This window comes from Ambystoma mexicanum, chromosome 4p (assembly GCF_040938575.1).
Source record: "Ambystoma mexicanum isolate Mex_15411 chromosome 4p, UKY_AmexF1_1, whole genome shotgun sequence".
Classification (NCBI taxonomy): Eukaryota; Metazoa; Chordata; class Amphibia; order Caudata; family Ambystomatidae; genus Ambystoma; species Ambystoma mexicanum.
Window position 1 is genome coordinate 1,163,650,964 of NC_090927.1, and position 23,273 is coordinate 1,163,674,236.

At 46.9% G+C, this 23,273-nt stretch overlaps 1 protein-coding gene across 18 annotated transcripts in view; it reads right to left on the reverse strand.

Moving 5' to 3' along the window:
- SYNE1 (spectrin repeat containing nuclear envelope protein 1) overlaps positions 1–23,273 on the reverse strand; it is a 1,651,720-nt gene that overhangs the window by 122,337 nt on the left and 1,506,110 nt on the right. For all 18 annotated transcript variants that reach the window (XM_069606781.1, XM_069606782.1, XM_069606785.1 and 15 more), the window contains 3 exons: positions 21,164–21,314; positions 16,469–16,651; positions 898–1,035 (listed from right to left, as the gene is read on the reverse strand). In XM_069606781.1, coding sequence (XP_069462882.1) covers positions 898–1,035; positions 16,469–16,651; positions 21,164–21,314 — 472 coding nt within the window. The remainder of the gene's footprint in view (positions 1–897; positions 1,036–16,468; positions 16,652–21,163; positions 21,315–23,273) is intronic.

The following is a 23,273-nucleotide window of genomic DNA, read 5'->3' on the forward strand; positions in this document are numbered from 1 at the left end:
AAAATAAGTTGACTCAAAACATTTTTTGTTGTCTGAAAACAGGCAGCCACACTGTAAGAGGCGTTGAAAAGGAGTGGAAAGATGAAGGGAAGGAAAGGACTTGGATGAGTAAGATGGGTTTCCGGGCTTCTGTTGAAAAAGAAAGCAAATTTATATTGGGTTGAATATTATCAGCCAAAAGTGATTACATGCACCCTTTTGGGCAGGCTGCACTAGATCCTAAATAATTTAAGGACAAACACTGAACAAATGTGCATCACTTTTCTATTGTCCAGGATATTATATTATTGAGTAGGATTCATAAATGAGTCACAGTTCGATTGCTGCTGATCACCAACTACTGTCTATACATTTCATTAGGGTATATTTACCATGCCATTATTTGGGATAATGATTAACAAAATAAGAAAAGTGACTATTTTCACCAGGAAAGAATGAAAGCCAACTTTTTAAGATGCTTCTGAAATGGAACGCAGCCGACTGTATCAGAGTGACAGACAAATGATGCAATGGAAACGGAGCTAAAAAGTCATCATGCGCAACACAAGTTGTTCAAATCTCAATTCAGAATTATTTGCTAAATTCAGAATTATATTTTTATGCAGCAACTTGATGCTGGGGCATCTAAGAATTGAACCAACGTTGTTTACCGTCATCAAAAGGGTTTTCACTGGAGCAAACCTGGAGAGGATTTGTGCATTTTCAAGGTGCTCATGTGCAAGTGGAATGTACAAAGATGTGCTGAAGTGCCTTGTGCAGATTCTCCAGGGTTCAACAAAATGTGCCAATATGGCATAAAGTAGCTGGCCTAACTCTGAGACGCTCCTGCTCCAAAGGAAATCAGTGGGAGTGACTAGTGTGTCTGCTATTAGGCAAAGGGAAACAAGTGACCCGTACCCTGAGCTGCTTCAGCTTTGCATGGACATCACATTCTGAGAAGTGCTCGATATTGGTCAGCTGCAGATCCATCTCTGTAAGCCACACTAGAATATTATCACGAGCGGTCTCAAATTCTTCCCGCTGTCCGATAAAGTGCTGAAAAGAGAGAAACAAAAGACAATGTACAAAATGAAGAAAAGAAAATTCAATCGCAGTATAAACTCTGATCTGCGTTTTCATTCCCTTGCTGTTTCATCCACTCATGTGGCAGATAGGTGATGGAATACTGTGAAAGGTAACCCTGTAGAAGAGAAGATATTAAGAGCAATAGCTAAACCTCCCTTAGCTGCAGGTCTATTAACCATTCCTAAAGGACACTCTCTAGGGAAGTCACTTGGGCATATGAAAATAACAACTATAAGAAAGGAAATCCGAATTGCTTTAGAAATAGAAGCAGATACATATGCACACTCCATGCACATGGAAGAAATAAGTTACTTACCTGCAACTACTGTTTGCCAGCATTGGTATGCTTCAGGGATGCGCGTGGCCTTGAATACTCCCTGTCGTCAGGCTGGGAATCCTCGGGAACATTAAAGCAGTTTTTCTTTTAAACTTTTAAACTGCTTGTCACTGTAGTGCTCTATTCGAGTCATTTTGGGTAATCCTGAACAGAACCAATTAGACAGGTCCTCTTAGCTCCAGCCTTGGAGGCCACCTTCAGATGTGTTACTGCACGTTAAGTGTTGGGAGTCCTCGAGAATTCTCCCCCGAGAATTCTCTCTTCTACAACTTTGACTTTTTTTTGTCTATTTTTAGATATGTAGAAAAACAGAAAGAATGTTTCCCATACTCAGATGATACAGAAAATGCATTAAAAGTCAAATGCAAGTGGGCTAAGCAATGAAAAGAGCTCTTCACAGTATGTGATTCTGGGCACCAAGGAAATATGGGGGTGGGGACAGAACTTTTGAGTTTGCTGTACTTCTAGGTACAGTATCTTTCCCAACTGGACACAAGTGGCATTCAAGCTGCCCATACCAATGTCAATACTTTTAGAGACATGTTATACCCCTAGGCACTATCATCTCCATTCTTGAAAGTAAAGACCTGTTTGAACATGTTCAGTGACTTATTGAATGTAAAGTGGCCCTTTTGCTGCTTAGCATTCTGCCTGTCTGATCTCACAGACTGTCAGGAGTCCCTTAAGGCAGGCATGGTAATTCACAAGGTTGGGGAAGGGCGTTGTTTTGACTTCATGGGGTACTAAGGTAGATGAAAGCCCTTGGTAGCCGATTTATTTCTGGGTGTTGTATCTACTGAGTGGGAGCAAAGCGGGAGTGCGTTTTAAGAACTCTGGTCAATAACGTTTTCATATCCAGCCTTTTCTCCAGGAGATTGTGCCTTCCTCAATCCAAAATAAAGAAGGCCTATAAAGATGACGCTCTTGTGACCTGTCCTCCAGGCATTAAAAAGCTCAAGAGCATGTACTTAAACTGCCTTCCATTCTCTGCATGACTTCAGAGCAGGTCCTTTACCTGAAGTCTGGTGGGCCTCTGGCCTATCTGGGGCCCATGTCCATTTTCTGAGCCCTCATCTATAAAAGGCTCAATGTGACAGGTTCCTGGACACTTGGTGGGGCGCAGCATTGGATTTTGGGGCAGCTCAGTCTTATCTAGAAGCTTATTTAATTAATAGTTGTTTCAATAAGAAACACTATATAGGAGTGCAAGAGCATGCAACTGCACATTGCACGTCCTGGCACTCCCAGAACAGCAAGAAGACCCTGTCCTCTGGGCTATTCAGACTGCAGCGGTGCTTGGATTGCAGCACAGAATGCCTGACAGCACTCCAGGAGAAGGTAATGATCAAAATGCATTGAGCATGACTGGCGTGGCCTCCCAGGGAATGCTGTGCCACTTAAGGAGGGGGCAGTATCTCTTGGGAAGTTATTTGGCTGGAGTTTTATTTGTTTCGATGCCACAGAAAGAGTAAGGGTAACAGGATATTAGAAAAAAAGAGTATAGACTTTAAAGTGAGATGAGTTTTGACCAGCTCGGGAGAGGAAGAAAAAAGTGAATTACTAATTTAATGAAACTTGAAGAAGTGTTTGTTCTGGCGAGTTGGAGATAGAACCTCTTGAAGATCTAGGTCCCCCTCGGTACTTTTGCATCCAAGCTATTAGCGTGGTGGCCGGGGTATAAAGAAGGTCTGGGGTGGAAAGCCAGATTTCAAGGGAAGCACACACCTGGTTAGGCGTTGAAATTCATCTTTGTGTTGTTTCTTTGCATACTTCGAGCAGCTGATGAGTTCATGTTTATTATTTTGTCCAATTCCCCTTTCCACAGGGGTTTTGTGAGAACAGCAGATGTATGAGAAATATGTGTAGACGAGACACAGGGGTCTTTAGGGAGAGAGGCTATGGCAAAATTCTACTAGCCAGGATCGGACACTGTCCTGGGTTACTTTCATCCATTAGTTTGGTACTGCAATTTGTTGTAGTTGGACGGGGACATTCTGCCTTTATTGGCCATTGGCACCCAGGGAAGGGTACTCAGCCAATTAGGTGGCTGGATGAGCGGGCAAGAATACACTGTGTACTGCCCGCTCTTTCCAGCCACCCGAGGCCCTTCCTCGGGTGGCTCCATCTTGATTGTGGGGAGGCAACAGGGAGCCTCTCCTATATATTCTTGTCACACACCCCTCCGTCCCCACTTACCTGCTTGACCAGAGCTATGGGCTCTGGTCCGGCGCTCCTCCAGCCCGCGGCCGCTACCAGTTGCCATGTTTTTTTTTGTTGTTGACAGGAGATTGGGTTCACGCAATACGCACGCACTGGGGTGAACTGGGAACCAAAAGAGGCCATGGAAATAATTTTCAAAGTGGCCCCATATGACATATTTTCAGCAAGCCTAACACTTTTCCTATGAGACCATTTGGAAATAAGATGAGTTACCACACAAAAGAGGTCCAGGGTGCAGAGGCCTACAGGGAAAACACCAGAGTCCCCTTTATTCCAGTCCAACCCTGCACGCCCATCCCATCTCCCGTTAAAAATGGAACCCCAAGGTGAAAATGGCTATCACCCCCTTGTCAGGGGCGGACATGACCGGTAACAGGCCACAGCCCTTGCCGAGGTCTTGCTTCGCTTAGGCCTGCCTAAGCTCGGGCTGGTGGGCCATTACTGGCCACGTCTGGCCCCCGACACAGGGGTGATTGCCCTAATCTCGGGTTATTGGAAGGGTCGTAGTCATGTGCACTTCTGCTCAGTTTCACTGACTGGCTGCCTGGTGTACTTCCTCGCCAGTCTCCTGCACTTGCCCCCAGGCCTTGCACTTAGGTTACGGCCCATGAGTGTGGTATCTCTCTGCACTTAACCCATGTTCTGACAGGACTGGGCGCACTTGGTCCCTATTTCCCCCCCTCTCGCACTTCCTGTTCTGTGCACTTGCATGATCTGAATGTACCATGCCTAGTAAGATTGTTTGTCTTGTCTTCCCCTGCCATGCATGGTTGCGCTTTCAAACACTTGTGTATAAGCGCATAATAATCAATCAATCAATCAGTTTCCATTAGGGATTTAGGACATGTCTAACTGAAGATGCAAGGAATCGTGTATACAAATGGTGGCTTTTCAAAACCGCTGTGATACATTCTCAATTTCGAAGGTCTAGAAGCCCAGCCAGTCTGCATGATTCTCGAGCAACTGGAGTGTTGTTTTCTGCGTTTTTGAAAGGCATGTGCATACTCTATTGCAGTAGTTTAGGTGGGCGAGAATGAATTCCCCACCCAGATCCACCTTGAGTTTGAGGTCAAAGAAGAGCCATGTTTTCCAGAGACAGTTGCATTGGAAAAGAGTGTTCTGTGCTACTGCATTCAACTGTGGAACGAAGTATAGGGCAGCACCCAAACATGATGACCAGGTTCTTTACTTTGGTGATTTGCAAAAATGCACTGCATATGACAAAGCAGGACAGTACCAGTCCCGTTGCTAGGTGCTTTACAATTTAGAACAAATGTTGTGAGCAAGGCAGATCATAAACCATTGGAGAGAGTGGCATACAGTATGATGCTGGAATTATTTTCTTAAGTTCCAAGAGCAGGGTTTAGGAGGATCAATCAACACCTAGGTTGCATGGCTTCTCCTAGAGTGGCAGAGACCAAGGCTAAACTCTTCGCAGGATTGCAGTGCGGCAAAAAGGTACAGTGAAAGATGCAACAATATAAAATAGGGCAATGTTCACACAATTTATTTGCATAAATGTATTCTTTATATAAGGTTGCTGAGATGAAAAATTCATTATTTTATAGGGAGGTAACTTTTTAGTTAAAGAGTCTTTATAGACAGTGACTTCCTCGGATGTCACACAACGTTCAGGGATTCAGTTTGAGCCCACAAACCAATGTTAGCAATTGGGGTATTAGAACTGGGGCAAAATCAAATGTTATACTATGGAGTAAAGTTGAGGAGCTCTGCAGTTATGGTAAAGCAGAGAGAGAGAGAGATTTTTGTGCGAGTTCACATCGCGATTTGCGTTCTATGTTATTTGCTCGCAGGAGATTTCATCGAATACCATTTCACCAAAATTGTTTTTACTGACTTTTACCGCAAATAAATGCAGTGCAGACCCCTGTACCCCACCCACCTCTCTAAATACCTTTATCGACACCCCATCTATATGTTTGCGGTAGAATGCAATAAAATCTGTTTGGTTACAAGGGAATCAGTAAAAGTGGCCTGCGAGGAAAAGGGGCAGTACCGTTATTTGTACAGCTTGCGCCCAATGTTATCCCACAGGAACAAATGTGAGCGGAAAGCCTTGCGGTTATATGAGAAAGAAACTGCAAAAAACACGGTTCAACCAAGAAAAAAAGGTGGGGTATGCATGTAACTGCCCCCGGCCTACCATCATGAGAAAAGGGCACTAGGCAATAACGTTGGAGTGCTGAGAGAAGAACCGGATTCTGGTGTACCGCGCCTCCATTTTGTTATCCGTGAGAGCAGTCTCAGTGGCCACATAGGTGAAGCAGAGTGCCAGCAGAGTGCCAGCAGAGTGACAGCAGATCTTCAGCAGGTCATCCTGGGATTCCACTTAGTTCTGGAAGATGTTGCACTTGTTTTGAGTAGTTGTAGGTTTTTCAGATCCTACCCACTGGTAGTCCTTTCAGAGGATCCAGTAGACCACGCAAAGTGCAGCAAGGTTCGGCAGGTTCCTTTAAAAAAATAAAGGGCATTGGAGAAAAGTAACGCAGTTGGTCCCACTGGCGCAAAGGAAAGGAGCACTAGGTGTAGTTCCTTCTGGTTATGCAAAGGAAGCCTGTATTATGCAGAGCTCAGCAGTATTTCTTTGTCATTTGCAGGGTTTAGAGCTTATGCCTCAGCAGAGCATTTGGTTTCCCCAGGCAGGTTTCTTCGTCAGCTGCTAAGAGTGCAGTTGCAGTAATTGACAAAGGTATGGCGCACAAACTCCTACCTTCACGGCACACTTGTGAGCTGGACGCACACTGCAACAGTTGGAGGCCACTCATTCAGGGATGGTTGTCCCATTCAATCCTTCCTGGGCTTTTTCCCAAGGAAACACACGGAATGTTGATTCCATGAATCCAAGGCACTCATTCAGATGTGCAGCCACATCTGGCCATGGTTACTTTGAGCCCCCAAGTTGGAGTCTCGGGAAAGCTGTTAGGGCAGAATTCAATTTATGGGGGTTCTCCCTCACCATTTTAGGGACCCCCATACTCTTTTTACTTTTTCTCCTTTATTTTGAGGAGGTTCTGATTTATTTTGGTAGTCAAAGGTACTGATCCTGATGCCCCCTTGCCACTACATCCTTTTTTATACCTTAAGAGTATATGGTCTGGGGACTCCCATTTAGACTCTTTGTGCCCTCAAGTGATTAAATAATCCTCTCTAGGTTTTAGGGGTAGCCTGGTGGCAGTTAATATTTTGTTTTGCTTTTAATGGGGTTGCAAGCCGATTTACTGCATTAGTAGCCCAGCGTATAGTTATGGTAGCCAGTGGGCTAAGTCTTACTCTTGGCCATTTTGTTTTGGGGACTTCCTTTGTCAGGGAAACCCGGAAGCAGGCCTAAAATGGCATTGTGCACACATGTGCTCTTTATGAGCCCGAGATGGCACCCTGTATAATGGCTTGTAAAAATCTAGAATTGTTCCTAGCTCTGGTGAGGCCACTACACTACCGTTGGGGGTGGTCTTGGCTGAGTGGTAGACCAGATGGCCAACCATCATGATTGGCTACATGACATCTTCCTCCCTACCCCCTCTTAGTGACTGATGGACTAGCAAAAGCAGGGCAGTGAAATGTAAGGGTCCCCCACCCACTTCTCTTTCCCTTGTTGTTGGATCGCGAAAGATGCAAGACTGCTGTCCTGCTGGAGGAGTTTCCGACCTCCCTGGGGTTGACTGTTTTATTCAGGGTGCCGGTGGGAAAACTGGGACTTCCCTGGCTTTTTATCATAAGTGCAGACTGTGTGCTGTTGTTTCCTATGGGACCCTTTTCGCAACACTGGAGCTTCCACAGGTGACACTGATAGGTAGTTAATTGGACTGTGGTATTGTTCTAGCGCCCCCCCCTAAGGTCCATGAATGTCTCCACCAAGCCTTGGAATTTTAGTGACTTCCCCCGATTTATTCAGGATTTTAAATGTTTCACACTCTTGCCCAGGATATACAGGTCATGATGCCTACCCCCGGGCATCCAGACCAAGTCCAGCAACCCCGGAAGCAGGCATCATGTTACCCAGAGAAAGTCCAGCAACCCTTGTTAGGGGCTATATGGGTACAGTCCTGGCGTCTATGGCACCAGGCTCATATGTTAAAACGTACCTGATGCAGACCATGCTGCAAGAGACCCAAGCCCATGTGAGGCTTGGAAGGGACTACTTTACCTAGGGACTATTTTGTTACTCAGGTGTCGTTGTGGAGGAATACTTACCTGGGACTACTTTGGAGGCTATTTAAACCACGCCCGAAGGGCAGCACACGCTTTCCGTTATTCTGCATCCAGCAGCGTAACGCTCACCGTGCCTGCAGTCAGCATCCAGCCTCGTGCCACGCCCGCCTCGAGTCCAGAGCGCCTAGAAAGAAGGGAAAGAAGAAGAAAGGTTAGAACAAGAACATTATTGGGTTTCTTACCTGATTCCAGATTCATCGCACGAACGAGAAAAATACTTTATTTTAAGCACGGCGCTTCGCCAGCAGCAGCGCCGCGCCATACTCACCGTTCCTCGCAGCATCTCTACGATCCAGCGCTGTCTCCATCATTAAGTTGCCGCATTCCAGCACCTAAGGGGGACAAGAAAACAACAAGGTGAGCCGAGGGGAAACAAATAAGGACAATCTCTTGCCACCATATACTTACCTGATTTTACCGCCGGAGGTATTATTCACCAGCACGCCAAATCTTCTTACGCTGCACCTGTAAGAAAAGAGACAGCAGCAAGTTAAACTTTGGCATCATTTAACGGACAGTGTGGGATAGCACAGACTCTTACCAGAACGCTTTCAGCTGCCACAGAACTATCTTCATTTGGGTCTAAGCTGCAAGAAAAACAAAGGGATTGGACAAGAGTGATCATTCAGACATTTTTGAACTCTTTAGAACTATATACTTACGCCCCTTCGCCAGGAGTTTTGGAGCCAAGATTTGTCTAGAACTCTTCCAATATCCTCAAGCCAGTGAAGTAACTGGCCATCAACGCGCCCCTGCGTTCCTCGCAGGATGGAGAGCTCATCATTCAAAACTATAAGGTGAGCTTTGTGAACGGGAATATCAGAGGTGATGAATGGGACCGAATTGAGGGGCTATTACTCAACTCCACGGGTGGCTAATTCCCTTTCTCAGACTACTTCTACGGGTCAAGCAGACGAAGCTAGGTGGGCCAGTCCAGTCAGTCATCTCTGCACTACGCATCACTTTGGTGGAGACCGCGGCTGTCCAGTTCCGCCCGACACCCCTGTGGGAACCAGGTGAGCGTAACAATACATTGCATTACTAAACGTTGCTTTGTCCATCTTTCAAGTGTAAGGACCAAGGTACTTACCTGTAACTCCTGTTCTCCAGCATGGGTCTGCAATGGATTCACATGCTCATGAATATTCTCCGTCATCAGCCTGAAAACTGCATTTCTCCACTATAACCAATCACTGTCCTTTGGGTCATACTGCCCCCATCCACTGACAGTTGTCTCCCTAAACTCCATCCCCAGTGGCCATCTTTAGATTTGGTAGAGCACGTTAAGTGGCAGTATGAGCCAAGAAGAGCCACAGAGGGGAAGGGGGGAGGATATGCATGTGAATGCATGCCAGACCCATGCTGGAGAACAGGAGTTACAGGTAAGTAACTTGTTCCTTCTCCAGCATGAGGTGTAGCATGGATTCACATGCTCATGAATACGATTACACAGAATTACATAAACACAGCCACGGGAGGTGGCAAGGCTCAACAGAAGCAAAACACTTACCTCTGGAACAGACTCACCTCAAGCTAACAGGTTGCTAAGCATTGCCTGCCTGACCCAGGACTCCTCCGTAGAATCCCTGTCGACACAGTAGAATCTCGTGATGATGTGGGCGGACCTCCACACAGCCCTGTAGATGTTGAGCTGGGGAACACCAGAGAGAAATGCGGTTGTTGCTGCGATGGCTCTGGTGGAATGGGCTCTCGGCCATTCTGGGAGTGGTCTGTTGGCCAGGGGAGGATAGTGCATTATACAGCCAGAGGGCCACCTGGAACTGGAGGCCTTAGAAAGGGCCATCCCATGTCCCACTGGTCCAAAATTGATGAACATTTGAGATGTCTTGCAACAATCCTTTGCTCATGCCACATAAAACTTCAAGGCACGAGCAACGTCCACCGAATACAACACACTTTCAGCAGGCGTGGAAGGGTTCCGAAAGAAAACTGGCAAAACAAAAGGCTCCTGGAGATGGAACTCCACAGGAACCTTCGGTATAAAAGGTGGGGTGGGTCCGCAGCACCACCGTCAGTGTGGAAGGACAAGTACGGCTGCTTGCAGGAGAGGGCCTGGATCTCCCTGACCCACCTGGCTGAAGTGAAGGCCACCAGGAAAGCAGTCTTCCATGGAAGAAACCTCAGAGGGGCCTGATGGATCAGTTCAAATGTAAGCCCCCATAAGCTTAGTCAAAACCACTTTGAATTCCCAAGACGGAGCAGGAGCCTTCACTGGTGGAGAAGTCCTGAAGAGGACCTTGAGCAACTCCTTGACGAGCCTGTGCGACCAGAGGAAGGGTTTACCAAGCACCTGGGTGTACCGGGATATTGCAGCCAGATGCACCTTGATTGAAGCATGAGCTAGTGCCCGCCTTGGCCAGCAAAAGCAGGTACGGAAGGAGCTGCAGAGCGTTATTCGGAAAGAGGCATAATCTTCTGAGTCCTGCACCACACTGTGAAGCAATTCCATTTAGGCCGTAGCAAGACAACGTAGATGAAGCTCTGGCTTTGGCCAGGATCTTATTGCATTCCAGCGGCAGGGAATAATGCCCAAACTTTAGGCATGCAGGAGCCAGGTCGTGAGGCCCAGGGACGCCGGGTTGTGATGCAGTATTGTTCCGTTTTCTCTGGAGAGAAGACCAGGAAGTGGAGGCAGCCGGATGGACGGAGCCAATGACGGACAGAGCAGGTCCGGGTATTAGATCTGCTGTGGCCACGCCAGAGCAATGAGGATCAGCCTGCAATGGCAACGTCTGAGTGTGTTGATCACATGCAGCAGGAGTGGAATTGGAGGGAAGGCGTACAGGGGGAGCCCATCCCAGGGGAACAAGAAGGCATCCCCCAGGCTCTTTGGCTGAGGATACCTACCTGTTGGTGAACCTCTGGCACTTGGAGTTGGCCGCTGCCGTGAAGAGGTCAACCTGTTGTTGGCCCCACTTGCGGAAGAGAAAGGACACTTGCACATGAGGAAGTTACCACTCGTGATATGACTGTAGCTGCCTGCTGAGTAAGTCTGTGATGGTCCTCTTGGTGCTCACCAGGTGAAAGGGGACGAGGAACCTGCCATGTAGGATGGCTCAGTGCCACAGGGCCAGGGCCTCCAGGGAAAGCACTGTGGTGCTCGTTCCACCCTGCTTCTTGATGTAAAACATGGTGGTGGTGTTGTCCGTGAAGATCCACACCACCTTCCCCCGCAGCTGAGGTTGGAATGATTTGAGGGCCCAGAAGACTGCCCAGAGATCCAGAACATTTATGTAGAAGTCCTTCTCCTCTGGGAGCCAGAGGCCTCTGGCGTGTGACTGCCTGATGTGTGCCCCCACCCTTCCAGGAAGGTATCCGTGGTGGCCGTGGCCTGGTACGGTGGGGTTTCAAAGGGAGCTCCTTGTTTGAGATGTGGGTGTAATCCCCACCATCGTAGAGCTTGTCTGTACTCTAGGTTTAGGGCGATCTTATCCATCCAAGTGCCCTTGACCTGCAGCCACCTTGCGTCAAGAAATTCCTGTAGCGGTCTCATCTGGAGCATGCAAAAGGGAACAAGGTGAATGCAGGAGGACATCATGCCCATTAGCGACTTGATGGAGCTTACTGTTGTGGACTTCACGGTTGACAGGCGCTGCACCTACCCTAGGATGGCTGTTACCCTCTCCTCTGAGGGTGGTAGCCAGGCATGTGACGGTGTTGAGACGGGCACCCAGGAACAGAGCATTCTGTGATGGCTCCATGGCGGACTTTGAATAATTGATGGAGAATTCAAGCTATGTCAGATGGCGTATGGTCTCCGCTGTGTGCTGGTCTGCCAGTGCGCGGGAGTGGATGAACCAGTCGTCCACATAAGGATAGACGTGGACGCTTTTGAGGTGCAGATGTGCTGCCACAGGGGCTAAGTACTTCGTGAACACCCTTTGTGCCGATTTTAGGACAAAGGGCAGGGCCTTGAACTGGTAGTGCCGTCGCTGGACCCCAAAATGAAGGGACTTCTGATGTTTCGGGTGATTGGGGACGTAAAAGTAGATGTCCTCCAGGTGCAAAGTTGCCAGAAAGTCGCCTTCTTCCAGCTGGTAGAACATGTGGTGTAACGTGAACATCCTGAACTTTTGGGACTTCAAGTACTTGTTGGGGCATCCTAAGGAGGAATGCAAGGGTACCTCTGGTGAAATTCCAAGGCGTGCCCCTGCTGAAGAACATCCAGCACCCATTTGTCTGTGGGGATGGCTTTCCTCTGCTCGAAAAAGTTTGATAGTAGGCCTCCCATTGGAGTGCGAAAGTGGGGGCCCGGATCCATAGCCGGCTCAGGCCTGCTTGGGCATGTGCGTCCTGCGGACGACGACACTGGCCTCTGCTGCTGTAGTCCTGGGAGCAGCCCTTTTAGGCTTCCTGGGTGGTGGAGTGGAAGGGCTGATGATAGGGGGTAGAGTACCCCTTGGAGGACCTGGGCACCTTGCCTCTCAAGGAACAAAAGGACGACGATTACCTTTGCTGCAGGGTCCTTAGAGAGCGTGCCGTCTTCGTATCAGTCTTGATAGCCTGGAGTGTCTCATCCACTGCCTTCCCGAACAAGTTGTTCCCATCAAAATGCATGTCCACCACCTTGGACTGGATGTCTGCCCAGAAGTTTGTGTCCTTCAGTCAAGCTTGGCGTCAAAGAGCCACCCCGTTGCCCACCTTGCAGAAACCAGAGTCCGCCATGTCCAGTGCCACTGTGATGGCATGGTCTGAGGCCATCTTGCCATCCTGGAACAGGGACAGGGCTTCAGCCTTCTTTTCGTCTGGCAGGAAATCCAATATCAGCCCGAGCTTGTACCAAAGCTCCCAGTCACAGTGAGACAGAATGACAAGGTCATTGGTGGCCTTCAGAGTGGAAGCTGCGGTGTAAATGATGCGTTTGCCAACCGCATCCAGCTTCTTGCTCTCCTGATCCGAAAGGCCCATGGAAGAAGAAGATGGATTGGACAAGCGCTTCCTGGCAGCAGCCTACACCACTGAGTCCGGCGAAGGCTGCGATCTCAAAACGTGGGGGCCAAGTCTGGGACCCTATACTTCAGACGTCGTCCAACAAAAGGACCGACATGACTGTCTTTCTCGAGGACTCACGGCATTGTAAGAGAAATAACTATTTTGTTCTTCTCCTCCAGCACCAGTCTGAGTTTGGACGCCTGTGAGATCCTTGCATGGAAGGAGCCAATCTTATCCAGTGGTGAAGCCATGGTGGGCTTGTCGGTGCCCAGAGGTTCACCGTCAGTCGGGACATAATCATAAAACTTGTTTGTATGAATTGCTGTGGTATCCGTGTCCGTGGCATTGTCTGCATGCAGTTGTTCTTCCTCCACTGGGGTCAAGGGCCTATGGGCGGTGTCGGCTGACCCTTCAGGCCGCAAGGGCTCGGTCTACGTTGAGGCCTGGGAGGACTTAGCCTGGGGGACTCCTACTAGGAGGCCGGAGACGGCAGCGGGCTGGGCCCAGAGCCGGAGAAGTAGGCAGCCTCTTCTGAATTTCCACCATCAAGGTGTGCAGGGCAGTGAGAATGTCCAGCGACATGCCCCTGGGCGTCAACCTGGGAGTGAACGGTGCAACCGTGAATGGATCAGAGCAGAGACTTCTTGGGGGAGCAAAAGTCAGGTTTGGATCCTGGTGTGGAGAACATTCCTGAGACTTGGGTCCTTCATGGTCTCAGCAAAAGCTGCCAAGCAGATTCTCATCCACCAAACTGCTGTAGATGTGGGGAGATTTCCTTGGAGACCACACTGGAGCCGGAGGAGACACCCTCACGGGCCTCAGCAGAAAATCCATCAGAGGCAGCAACTACCTCACTCTACTCTAGTCTTTCAGGAAGGAGGAGAGGATTGGATTTGCAAAATCGGTGTAGCCGCTGACAATGTCGTGATCGGTAGAGCAGATGGAGGCCGTGGTGGCAAAGCTAACCTAGGTGTCGTCGTGACTGTGGACACAACAGTCATCGCTGAGCTTCTCGCTGACAAAGTGATACTTGGGTTTGTTGAAGTAGTGGTCGCAGATGCATTGTTCGTCGACAGAGTTGTGGTCGTCGATGAAGAAAGGGTCATCAACGAGGCAGAGGTCTTGACTGACGAAGTGGTCGTCAACAGAGCTGCGACCCTGATAGATAAGTGTGCCATCGATGGAGTCTTTGGGACTGTTGCGGACAAAGACGTGGGAGCCGTTGACAGGCCTACCGCAGATCTCTTCTTCGAAGACTTGTCCTTGGAAGAGGACTTGTGTTAGGAAGGGGTCCGGGACTTCCTCGCAGAAGGAACCCCAATAACCGGTAGGCTCATCGTAGACATGGAGCAAGTACTTCCCAAACCAGATCCCACAGCACAGGTGACATTCGTGGGAGCAGCCGAGTGATGTTTCGCCTTCTTTTGTATCCCCTTGGAAGGAGCATCCACAAAGGACCTCAACCTCTTTTTCTCAGATGGAGCACGCTCATGGTACTTGCCGGTCATTGTTGCGGCAAGACTGCACCCTGCAGGCTGCGTCAGAGGCCTTCTCCTCCTTGAGCCAAGCCACCAAGCTGCGATAGCGATCTCGCTTGGTCTTTTCCAGGAACACCCAGCAGACCTCCCAACCGTCTTCATTGTGGTCCAAATGCAGGCAATACAGGCACTTGAGGTGCCAGTCCTTGACATAAACGTTCTTCAGGCCACAATTCTTGCAGGCCCTGAAGAGACTTCTCATGCACCCCTTGGACATTGTCGAGTTCAGATATAAACCCAAGGCTGGGCCTGTAAAAACTTGGAGAGAAGATCTGACGATGGAACCCGATCTTCACCGACAATGGGTCCCTGCTGCCGGTAGTCAACCTTGACGGTTGCCGATGAAAGGAAGAAAAAACGATCAAGTTATTCACAGTATCGAAAAAGCATCACACTTCTGAAACGTGTCGTAAATATCTGAAGATGGCCACCAGGAGTGGATCTTAGGGAGACAACTGTCATTGGCTAGGGGCAGTATGACCCAAAAAACAATGATTGGCTATAGAGGAGACAAGCAGTTTTCTGTCTAAAGCAAAACTGCTTTCTTTTTACAGAGGATTCCCAGCCTAACGACAGGGAATATTCATCAGCATGTGAATCCATACAGACCCCGTGCTGGAGAATCTCTATTTTGAGTGGTCTCTCTTAGTGCTACTTACCTGTGACACAGAAGAACCTTTCTGGAAAACATAGAGACTTCTTAAGACTCTTCGTATATAGTGCCAGTGCTTCTGAAATTAGCTACACTGTGTTTAAGCTGCCTCATATATGTAAGGCCTATGTTTTAAAGCATATAACAACCTTTTCCCCATTTTAGCATTTACAGTATGTCATATGATATGTGGAATCCTACGTATTTTGTAACTCATAGAGGATTGTATAATATTACTTTTTATTTACCTTTAATTGTGTAAAATGAAATATACCTTAAATGTGGTAGTGTAATAAACTAAAGTCTTTTATACTAACCTGTATGGTTCCTTTTATTTGCCATATGTGTGTTAACTCCTCTGCACACTAGTGCCCCTCCCTCCTTAGTTCTGTCAGACTGCTCAGTCTAGCTACCTTTGAGAGAGATTAGTTAAGTTAAACTCCAGTTGAGACAACTGCACAAGGGTGCCTTCCCTAAGTCGTTCCCTATGTAGTGATTTTGAAAAATCATCCGAGCAATTACAAGCCTCTAAATGAATGCAACACAATGGGCCTCATTACGACCCTGGCGTTAAGGGTTTAACGGCGCCGTAAAAGGTGTCAGCGCCGTTAAACCCTTAACGCCTGAATACAAGGTCCCTTTGCGGGACCCGACCTTAACGGCTGGTTTTACCAGCCGTTAAAGTAGGGTGCCGCAAAGGGACCTCGGTGCTAATTACAGTACCGCAATTTGCGGTACCGTACTTAGCGCCTTCCCCAGTCCCATTGAGCCCTATGGGGTGAAAATGGGAATGGAGAAGGGCCATGGTGAAATGAGGAAATACCGCCCCGCCAACCTTGGAATGGGGTGGTATTTCCCCATTCCACCATGGCGGACTCGTTACAACACCAGCACCAACCATGGTGCTAATAGCGCCATGGTTTAACGCCGGGCCTATGTAATGCTAGGCTTATGGCCCAAAGACCTGCCCATCGGGAAGCTGATAAGGAAAAAGCACAAGGAAAACAAAAAGGAACTGGTTCATTTAATTTATCACAATGGAAAGGCTAAGATGAAACTGAGGGGTATGCATCTTGTTTCTCTCAGATCATGGGGGGGTCTCGAATGACTCTTATAGCGTTGCCCTAAACCTGAAACCACATGTTGCATGTCAATATATCCTCACAAAATGTGCAAATTCGAAGGCAGCCACTGGCTCTTCCACAATGGGACATACAAGCCCAAACAGTAAACAGAGTTTAATAAAACAGCAAGTTGTGCCAAATCTATTCCATTGCTTGCATTGTATTCTGACATGGTTATAAGGTGATACGTGGGCTTTTAGGACTATTTAGCGATGTCCATAAAGTGATGTGAACGAGCGTGGTCCCTAAAATCAATGCAGAATTGTAATTGCTTATCACATGCTATGGAGTGGTGGCAAGCAGGTCCACATTTCCAAAACAAGCTATGAAGAGCATCTTAAAGCTATACCTTCAGTCTGCGTAAAATTGAGGTCACCCTTCTTTGTAAGTTGTCCCATCGCTGGTTACCCTCATGAACCATTTCCTTCAATTTGCTCGAAGAATCTGTGCGGTTCTCTCTGGCCAGTCGACGATACTGTTTGTTGATCAGCTCTAGCTGGGTAAGGCTTTCATGGACTTGACGCTGGAAAGCCTGATGATAAGAATAACAAAATCAACACTTGATACAGTTCCAGGACACTGTGCGCAAGCTAGAATGGCAATCTACACCAAACATTCCATTTTTGACGTAAAGTAGGTTAAGGAAATCTGGATAAGTATATTTGTATAGGAATTGCGTATTAAACTGGAAACAAATATTTTACATGATTGTGGGTGGAAAAAGTAAAAGCTGCTCTTGAACACTGACATGCCACTTGCAAGCGAAACTTCGACTAGAGTTGAAGTAGTCAACCATTTTCCTTATCGCACCAAGATAGATGTGCCGCAATTTTGCCCACCAATAAAATGTAAATGATACAGTGCTAAATTCGATAAAAAGCTGTTATGTTGCCACTACAAGTTGCAGGAAGGTAGTGCTAAAAACAATCATTGCTGTAACATTTGGTGATGCATTGAATCTCATCTCTAGAGGTGGCACAATCTGCACCTACTTGACTTAGATAATAGCATGGGCAAAGAAGTGTGCCTGCTTGGTAAAATATACCCCCTTCCCTCTCCTAAAAGGCTACAACATTGTAATTTAAAACACCCTTGCATCATCCACAAGGCTGTCTGGGACCTCTCGACATCCAGCGTTCTCTCCCGAAATACCTCCCAGCCAGAATCCTTCGGTCTTTGACCCCCTACCTCCCCCCCTTCTTGTCTCGTGGTGCCTGGAAACACCTGTGTGTAGGCACCATACAAATGTCCAATAAAATAAATGTAAAGAAATATGCTGTACAATGTACAGAAACATACATGGTTATCTGGTTATATAGTTAAGCTAAGCTACAGTGAGCATTGGTAATGCAATAGGTTAAACGTTGTCTTAATAAATCTAGACAGTTGACACATTGGGCCTCATTCCGAGTACGGCGCTAACCAATGGCGCTATTAACGCCTTGGTTGACGCCGTACCCGGACCGGCAGCGCCTTGGTGGATGGCGGAATTACCGCCCCATTCCAAGGTTGGCGGGGCGGTAATTCCCCATTCACCAAGGCTCTTCCCCATTCCCAAATGAGCCCCCATAGGGCTCAATGGGAATGGGGAAGATGCAAATAGCGGTGACCGTTCATTACGGTCACCGTTATTGGCTTGGAGGCCCCTTTGCGCCCTCGACTTTAACACCTGCTCAAAGCAGGCGTTAAGGGCGAGGGCGCAGAGGGAACTCGGAGTATGGCGGTAAGAGATTACCGCCACCGGTCTCGTTACCGGTGGCCGCTATCCCTTACCGCCATACTCGGAATGAGGCCCATTATCTTCATTATAAGTTAAAAACATGGAGTCAGGCGGTATCGGAGTGATTTTAACAAACACAAAATAAATGATTAATTTTAAGCAAAACAATAACAATGAAAAAATACGGAATTTATAAAAACAATATATGTGGGGTAAGGGTTTAAATCTGGTGGGGAGGAAGTTAGGGTGGGGATTAAAACATGGGGAAATCGATATTTTGTTAGTTGTTTTTGTTTAGATAAAAATTCATTATTTATTTTTGTATTCGTTCCCATCACATGGAACCGAGGCAGACAGCATTAAACTCAAGAAATAGAAGGAAAAAAAAGCTTGCACTTCATATGAGTGGCAAATACTGTTTAACATCAGCATGCCACAGCAGTCACTTTAATTGCTTTTCATCAATCTACCTCTTTCTGTCTGTGCAGTCTCTAGTATCCCATCTTTCAAGTGTTTACCTGTTATCAGTTGGCCAAGATTGACTTAAGGGGTGCCATTAGGACGGACACACACACCCACCCTAAAACGTGGTTTTGTTGTGACACAAGGCATGCATAAGCCCTCATTTGGAGGGGGAGGGAGTGGGGGGCAGGCATGGGCCCTGTGTTCCATCACCCCAGCCCGAGGTTCTGAGGACTCCTGTGCAAAACCTTGCCTTTTGTCATACCACGCTGGCCCCCCGGGATGTAGGTGTTCAGAAGGTTAGGGAGCATTTATTGTCAGTGGAAAATGGTGGTGCCAACACTATAACCTCTCTTCTTCACAAGTGTCCAGAAGGTCACTCTCTAATTGCAGGGCTCAGGTCGAGGGTACACGGGGGGACAGAGTCCCCCCACTTTATTCAGAGGGTGGACTCAGTCCCCCCCAGCTAAGAGAGAAACCTTGGATGTCCTCTTGGAATGTATTAATTAAAGCAGACCTCGGGGATCAAACTGCAGTCGTCAGGTTTGTAGGCCGGACACTTCACCACTGCACTGTATAACCTGATCAAAAATAACAACCAACTAAAGGTGAAATGTCCCATTTCGGTACTGCATGTTCCAGGGAAAACATGTGTATTTGTTCTTGGAGTTTAAAACATGCACACATTTTAATGTTTTCAAAAACACTATTAGAAAAAAATGTCCTCTCTTGGTTTTATGTGTGTGTTGAGTTTATGAAAGGCAAATGTCATTTGCCCTGTTCAATTTGGGTGGTTGTGCAAATCCAATTTAATGAAATATGCATATTTCACCTTGATATGCTAATTCCTGGTGACGTCACATCCCATTGCGTTTGCTGATGAGTCCCCCCACTTTAATTTTTAGGACTTGACCCATGTCTAATTGTCACCAAATGTGAGGATGTTCCTACTGGTTGTGGCACTGGAGAGATGGGGCGCTTTGCTAATGTGCCGTGCCAAACATCTGCAGCGCCTGGTTCCTGATACTCACGTATAGGACCCAGTCTCTCTGACACATCTCAGAATTCCTTTCTAGTAGCTACGCCATTCAGCAGCACTCAGAGGCTCTCATTAGGATTCGGCTGGTAGCAGTACATACATACTCTTGTGGGTTCGGAAATACTGCATGCACGATTATCGTTATTCCTGTGAATACTACGTGCACTACGCTTTGCACGATTAGGAGGTGAAGCGCCTCACTGTATTTTTATCACCACCAAAGCGTTGGACGTAAAAAATGTTCTATAGCTGAAGGCCCAAAGGAGATGAAAAGGTGAGCTTCTAATCCAGCCTATAAAGTAATGCACAGAATGATCACAAAGGACCCTTCTCTGCATTATATGAAATTGTACAGTAGCGATATTTGCCATCCAAAAGCTGGGCCTTTGCACGTGAGGCATGTATGAATGGCTGTGCTGTATACAATCTTGCAGGCCCCCAACTCACAGCTGCACATTGGCAAGATAAGAGCTGAGAGGTGTAGTGGGAAAAACACATTTTTTTTAAATCAGTGCACGACGTTTGTTCTGGAGGTATTTCAGAAAAATCACTTAATGTAAAACACCATTTGATGGTGATTAAAGGTATTAATAAAAATAAGTTTAATTATTTGGTTTAAAACTGAATTGTGCTTTGCTCAACTGGGTCTACTTGTTATCTGGGATCCTTGGAGAGGGTTACATCGAGAGAATTGTCTACAGCGTCTCTGTCGATTAAACACTGAAGATCGTGTCCATGTGATATTTTATTTTGAAAGAAATCTATTTGATACTGATAGATGCTGTTGACACTATCTGTGTGTTGTCACACAGTCATGTTTTGGAGAAAAGTGCTAAGATTGGTGAATATGTTGCTGCTGAGATATTTGTTGAACTGTTCATAAAAAGATTCAATAATTCAGGATAAAATATGGAAACAAGGGACATAGGAGTTGCCCAGGCGACAGTGAAGGTCTTTATGAAGGAAACCTGCTTAACAAACGGTCTAATAATATCAGACCCACGTCATTGACATTTAAATAACTTAAGGAACTTGTTGTGACGAAATGTATATAATAGTTTCCATGTCATGTTATACCAACTACAATATAAAATGGAACCACGAGTCTTTGATCTTGTGACGCCTATTGTTAGGGGACCTTGGAGTCAAAGGATAAGATGTTAAGTTGTAACTCTTAAAGGAAACTATGTTAGCATTATTTGCTTTGCTGAATTGAGTTTGATCGTTTGGGTATGACGTTTAATTACACACAACATATTAATTGCAAAGGTTAACACAACTGCTGCTATTTTACAAAGTGTTTTGAAGACTTCAATACAGCTGAGGAATGCATTGTTGAACATGTAATACATCTACCCCCTACCAGCCCAGCTATTTATTTATTTTAATTCTTGTAATGCGCCAACATGCCCGTAGGCCTCAGGGCGCACAGAGCTAGCATCTGCCAACTCAAGAGAATCCAAATGACTTGTAATAACATAAGGTGGCCTTTTGGATACAACTTCATGACGTCAGGCCAGCCATGCGTTATCCACTGGTCAGAAATCTTTACTGGCATATGTGCAAGCCTATGCGTGCTGTTAAACCTCCCGTCAGCTGCTGCGGCCTGCAGGCGGATAGTGTAGGGGCAGTGGGGGATATGAATGGGCTGTGTATGTCGTGACATCCTCTGTGGATTGCTTTGGCCTGCAAGCAGACGGCGCGGTGCACTGCAAGAGCATCAGCTGTGAATACCTCAACTCCACGCACAATATGGCGCGGTCAGCTGCTGCAACATGAGCACGAGATATTTCATTTCAAGCAGGGGGGCGGGGGGGAGTCACCTCAAACTTTTTCAGCTCTTCCTTTGCCACCGTGTAGAGCACACCGGAGGAGCAGGGGAAGGCAGCCGTCCGCTCGGAAACCTTCAGCCAGTCTTCAAAGCGGCTATAGTCGTCCAGAAATTTCTGCCACAGCCGCCACGTCTCCTCAATTCTGTGAAATGAATGTAAAAAAAAAATGGGTTTGCGACTTATAAATAAACCGCACACAATACTGCCCCCGGCCGCACTTGAGTTGTCGGCGGCCTGGCAGTGCTTGAGCGGCAGCTGCCTCCATTCATATTTGATTTTCAGCCAATGCATGGCCAGCAGGAAAGAGAAGACCTACTTGTGCTGGACGAAACCAGTTCCCTCCAGCAGACAGACTCCTCCTTGCAAACAACACAGCAGGGGGAGTTGGTGGCCCTGCATGGACGATATTCTGCGATAGCGTTGGATTGCAATTTGCACACGAAATAAATACACTGCATTGGGTCACTGATGCAAACGGGGTGGAAAAATGCACCAGTTTCTTTTCAAAACATTCAAATTACCTCTGGTGGCCACTTTGAGAATTGTAACAAAAAAGTTAGCCCATAAAATGATTCCTGAAGACAGCAGTGGGCAGCCATTTTTTTTAATGAATATTTGCCCCTCTGCAAATACTGCTACTAAGTAGCAGGAAGAACTTGGTTACTGGAAGTCCGTCATTGGTCCGATTGGGCAGATCATGTCAAAAAGGAAACACAGAGTCATGGTGCATCACAGCACGACACATGCAATGCAAGAAGTCAAAGTGAAATATCTGCCTGGCCCTGTCTCTCAATGCCAAGAGCTATGCTGTACACTGCATAGTGCCGTGGTACAAGGTGGCCCTGTGTTTCCTTCCAGACCGGATGTAGGCTCAGCTGAGCAATGCGAGACTTCCAGTCATCAATCTATTCTTATTACTTTGTAACAGTTGCTGCAAAGTGGCAGAAACTCATGCTAAAATAGGTGCCCGGAGCTAACCGCGGCAGTCAATGGTAAGGCTCATTTTGGGGGCTATTTTGTATATTAGATATAGTCCGCTGCAATTCTCCAAGGTGCCACTGATGATTACTTCAATGTTTTGAAATTAAAATGATGCACAATACCACTGGTTTAAGTGTAGAATGTCATTAAATTCCAACAACTCGCCTTATGACACATTCTAATTGTTTTTATTGTTAATTCATATATTACATAACGGTTGCAAGCTTTTTAACAGTAGCATTAAATGTGGGCGCCTTTTATTCTGTGCCTGTACAACATTGTTCCACTTTCCTTTTCTTTGTTTGTGTCCCTCCCCCCGCGACATTCCTCTCCACTTATTTTCCTCACCCTCTTTTCATACATCTTTACTTTCTGTCCACTTAAAACAGGAGCCCATTGAGGATGGTGTTAATAAACTATGTTCCATGTCGAAGCGTTCTCCGCTAGGATGGGTATGCAACCTGCAGGCCATGTTCCGATCCGGAGAGGGCCGACTCAGCCCTTCATGGGCCTGAGTACAAAAGAGTAAACATCCCACCAGTTCTTTACAGCACAATGAAAGGCCCGACATTGTGGCATCAACTGTGATTATCAAGTTGTAAGACACTGAACATTAAGCACTTAGCGTGAAGTGGTACTTGATATGCATGACGACAGCATTCACAGGTGCGCTGTGGAGGAATTTGGCAAAGGTATCAAAGATCAAGGGAGTAAAGCCTAGCCCAGTTCCTGCATCTCCCTCTGCCGTGCATGCAACCATGCATGCAGACCGACGTTAAATCATACTAGCGTTTGCTAATAGCGAACCCTGGGGATGGGTCGCCATCATTCATTTTGCAAAATAATGTATTGGATGTGCCGCAAAAACATTTATAACAAGCATCATAAAAGCTACCATTTTCCTAGGAAAAATGCATCATAGCTCAGAGTCGTATTGGGGCAACGCTCTGCCTTATGGTAGAAGCTAGGATGAAGGACAACACTGGAATAGAGGAATTCACACTTTTTAATCATAGCCTGCACTTTCACTCAAACGGTACGCATTCCATTTATGTGCTACTATCGGAATGCACAGAATAAGCAATGGCAAAGCCAACAGTTTTGGCTGTTAACTAGGCAT